The sequence below is a fragment of the Solanum stenotomum genome, unplaced genomic scaffold (assembly GCF_019186545.1).
Source record: "Solanum stenotomum isolate F172 unplaced genomic scaffold, ASM1918654v1 scaffold11325, whole genome shotgun sequence".
NCBI lineage: Eukaryota > Viridiplantae > Streptophyta > Magnoliopsida > Solanales > Solanaceae > Solanum > Solanum stenotomum.
In genome coordinates this window covers 24,159-27,270 of record NW_026021512.1, presented here as the reverse complement: position 1 = coordinate 27,270, position 3,112 = coordinate 24,159, and the positions used below count along the sequence as shown (strand labels likewise).

Genomic DNA, 3,112 nt, shown 5'->3' with positions numbered 1-3,112 from the left:
TAATTGCCAGCCTACGGCATCAGATAAAATTTCTCTACTTATTTATATAATCTCTTTAAATTAAATATTTTCTCTACTTATGTATTGAAGTATTTGTAGTTTCAAGAACAATACTACTCTTTAGATAAAATATGAAAAAAATAATTAATTTTATCTTGAACTCCTAAAATGATAAAAAACTTGAGATAGTTATTTTTAAAAAATCATGAGATATAATTTGAGATGAAAATTAAAGATCATAGTATTTCAGCTTTGATTTGTTTTAAGTTACTTGGGAAGAAATAGATACTCATAATGTTGCTATACTCTCTTCTAAAACAAAAATGTAGCGCCACTTTTTGGACTGTAAAAAAATCCAGTGCGTCATTTTAACTAAGGATCGAACACAAACACAAATAACCAAAGTACATGAATTTTGTTAAACAACTAGCTAGATGTCGATGCAAATAAGCTCGACACTTGAACGAAACTAAATCTTGTAGAATCATATTAAAATGTTTAAAATTTCGACCTTACTACAAACACACATTGTCTAATCAAATTCAATTTTCTCTATCAGTACGTTCCTCTAGAAGGGCCAAGGGCATAGTAAGAGGAGGATTATTCTCTTCTTCATTCGGGACGAAACTCCACTCCTTGAACAATGAGGCCACTTTTTTCATCGAGTTTCTTAGTTTCCATTAATCGCGCATCAACATATCCGTCTTCTCCTGCATCATTGAAAAAGTCTCCCATTTTTAATTCCATCCATCCATCACCTCTTTTGAAGGGTAGCATTTCTCTAGGTCCTCCTCCTGCAAAATGCACAACACTAGCTTGTTTCTCCCCATCTTTTTCACTCACAGAATCAACAAATCTTACAACTGCATTAACAGTTTCAAGGCCATAGAATTGATTTTCCAATTTGAACACTAGATAAGCAACATATTTGGTTCTTTTTGACAGTCTTCGAGAATCAATTTTGCCTTGAATTTCAAGCCAATAGACCTTCTTGAGTTTAGCCACTTCCGTGAATCTACAAAAAAAATCACCTTACTCAATAATTATTACTGATTTCTTTCAAATTTTATACTAAAATATGGAAAGGGACTGCGAATATATAAAACCTGGAGTCAGAGTGAGATAACCATTTCCAATACTTTGGTTTATGACTCCATTCAATATCAAGTCCCCTTGCTGCTATCATAAAACATTTCTTCCTCTTCTTATCCAACGAAAAACTCTATTTAACAAGACAAATCACAAACATAGGACATCATAAATTAGAAAACAAATCGAAAAAGGTCCTAGAGAGACCACTCAACAATCCTAATGAATGGGCCAAGCTAGTAGCTGGCCTGCTCCTGCACCCTGACCACCCAACAACCCTTATGAATGGGGCGGGCTAGTCATTCGCCCTTTCTTATCAGGTCGGGTTGGATCGGTCATGGACTGACCCTGCCCACTTGACATGACTTCCACAGTTTCACCCATACATGTAACACGGTACACATAGACATTGGTCCTTTTCATTGACAATTAGTTATTTATTAATCTAAATTCTAGTATTTACGAAAATAACACAATAAAAGAAGAAAACTATAATTGAATATGTAATTTTAGTTGTGGATGCATATGTCAAGTGTGAATTAATCATTTATAAAAAAAAACATGTATACATAATATTTGGTATTTTAAAGACTATTGATCATTATATAATTACTTACTAAATAGGATTTTGTATTGATAATTGAAACAATATTTTCAAGGGTCAACTAACACAATTTTGAAACTAGCAACTAGGTACTTAATGGACGTGATAAGATAGATATCTATCAAATTTTACTAAGAGGATTCAAATTATAAAAGAAATAATACCATTTTGCCTCCATCGATAAGAATTGGAGAGTTATTGTCCATACCCCGTATGAAGGCACGGACATCATCATCATCGTCATCAGATTCAATATGTAATACTGACATTAGTCTTTCAACAACTTTTTTGATGCAATCTGCCTCATCCCTAAATATAACAATGAAAAGAACAACTATTTACATCGAACTTTAGAAATCAAATTAAATATTCTCTTTGACTCAGTTTATATGACATGTTTGACTTAACCGTTAATAAGACAAAGAAAAGTAATCTTACCTGTAATTTTGCAAATGATACCCTGATATTTTCCCAGACTCCGCAAATGCATCCCTCCATCTTTGAATCTTCTCCATATCATCTTTGTATTTTTCCTCATGTTGGGAAAAAGACTCAGCAAAAGTTTGAGTTTGATGACGCACATCTGATGGATCCACATTATAGAAAATAGGAATTACGATTTGTTTCAATTCCTTTCGACACTTTATGATGTGTGCAAGCTCGTCTAAACACCATTTTGACGATGCATAGCTTTCAGAAAATATCACTATAGCAAATTTAGACTCTTCTATGGCTTTTGGCAGTTCATCAGAAATTGAATTTCCGGTTTCTAGACGCTCATCGTCTTTGAAAACATCAATTCTTCCTCGTATTAAAGCGTTATAGAGATGACTCACGAATGTTCTTCGTGTATCTTCACCTCTAAAACTCAGAAATGCATCGTACTTGTGAATTTCAGAAGAAAAAGTGTGTGACATTATTGTTGATGAATATAAGTTATAATTGCTAAAGACTTAATGAAGAACGAGACACCACCTTTTTTCACTATTTATTCATAGTCTTTATGGTAACTTCTTATCATGTTCCTCATTGAAATCATAAAAAATGTACCCTACATTTTTTTTTTTCAAAAAAATTAATGAGAGAAAATAAAGAGTACGTACTAAAAACAAGTAATTTAAGAAGACTTTTGACTTAGCCCTTGCCAAGAAGGTGAAGAAAAGTCACGAGTGTCGTTACGCGTGTATTAGATCTTAGGTTACTATGATACTATTTGATTTAAAATTTGAAAATCTGCATAATTAATAAATGCATAAGTTATGAGGAAATGTAGGTATTATTTTATGTAGGGTTTTTAGAATGTGGAAGAAGCACTATATTAATAATCAATATATGATTCATGAATAACTATACTTTGTATAAAATAATACATAGATTCTCTCCTAATTTATTCATATATTACTAATACTTATATAACTT

At 32.1% G+C, this 3,112-nt stretch overlaps 1 protein-coding gene across 1 annotated transcript; it reads right to left on the bottom strand.

Moving 5' to 3' along the window:
• Positions 1-579: 579 nt before the first annotated feature.
• LOC125849887 (protein PHLOEM PROTEIN 2-LIKE A5-like) lies at positions 580-2,631 on the bottom strand. The gene is made up of 4 exons (XM_049529843.1): positions 2,132-2,631; positions 1,858-2,002; positions 1,107-1,222; positions 580-1,015 (listed from the first exon to the last, which is right to left on the bottom strand). The coding sequence occupies exons 1-4, from the start codon at positions 2,608-2,610 to the stop codon at positions 613-615; spliced, it is 1,143 nt and encodes a 380-aa protein (XP_049385800.1). The 5' UTR covers positions 2,611-2,631; the 3' UTR covers positions 580-612.
• Between the last annotated feature and the right edge of the window lie 481 nt (positions 2,632-3,112).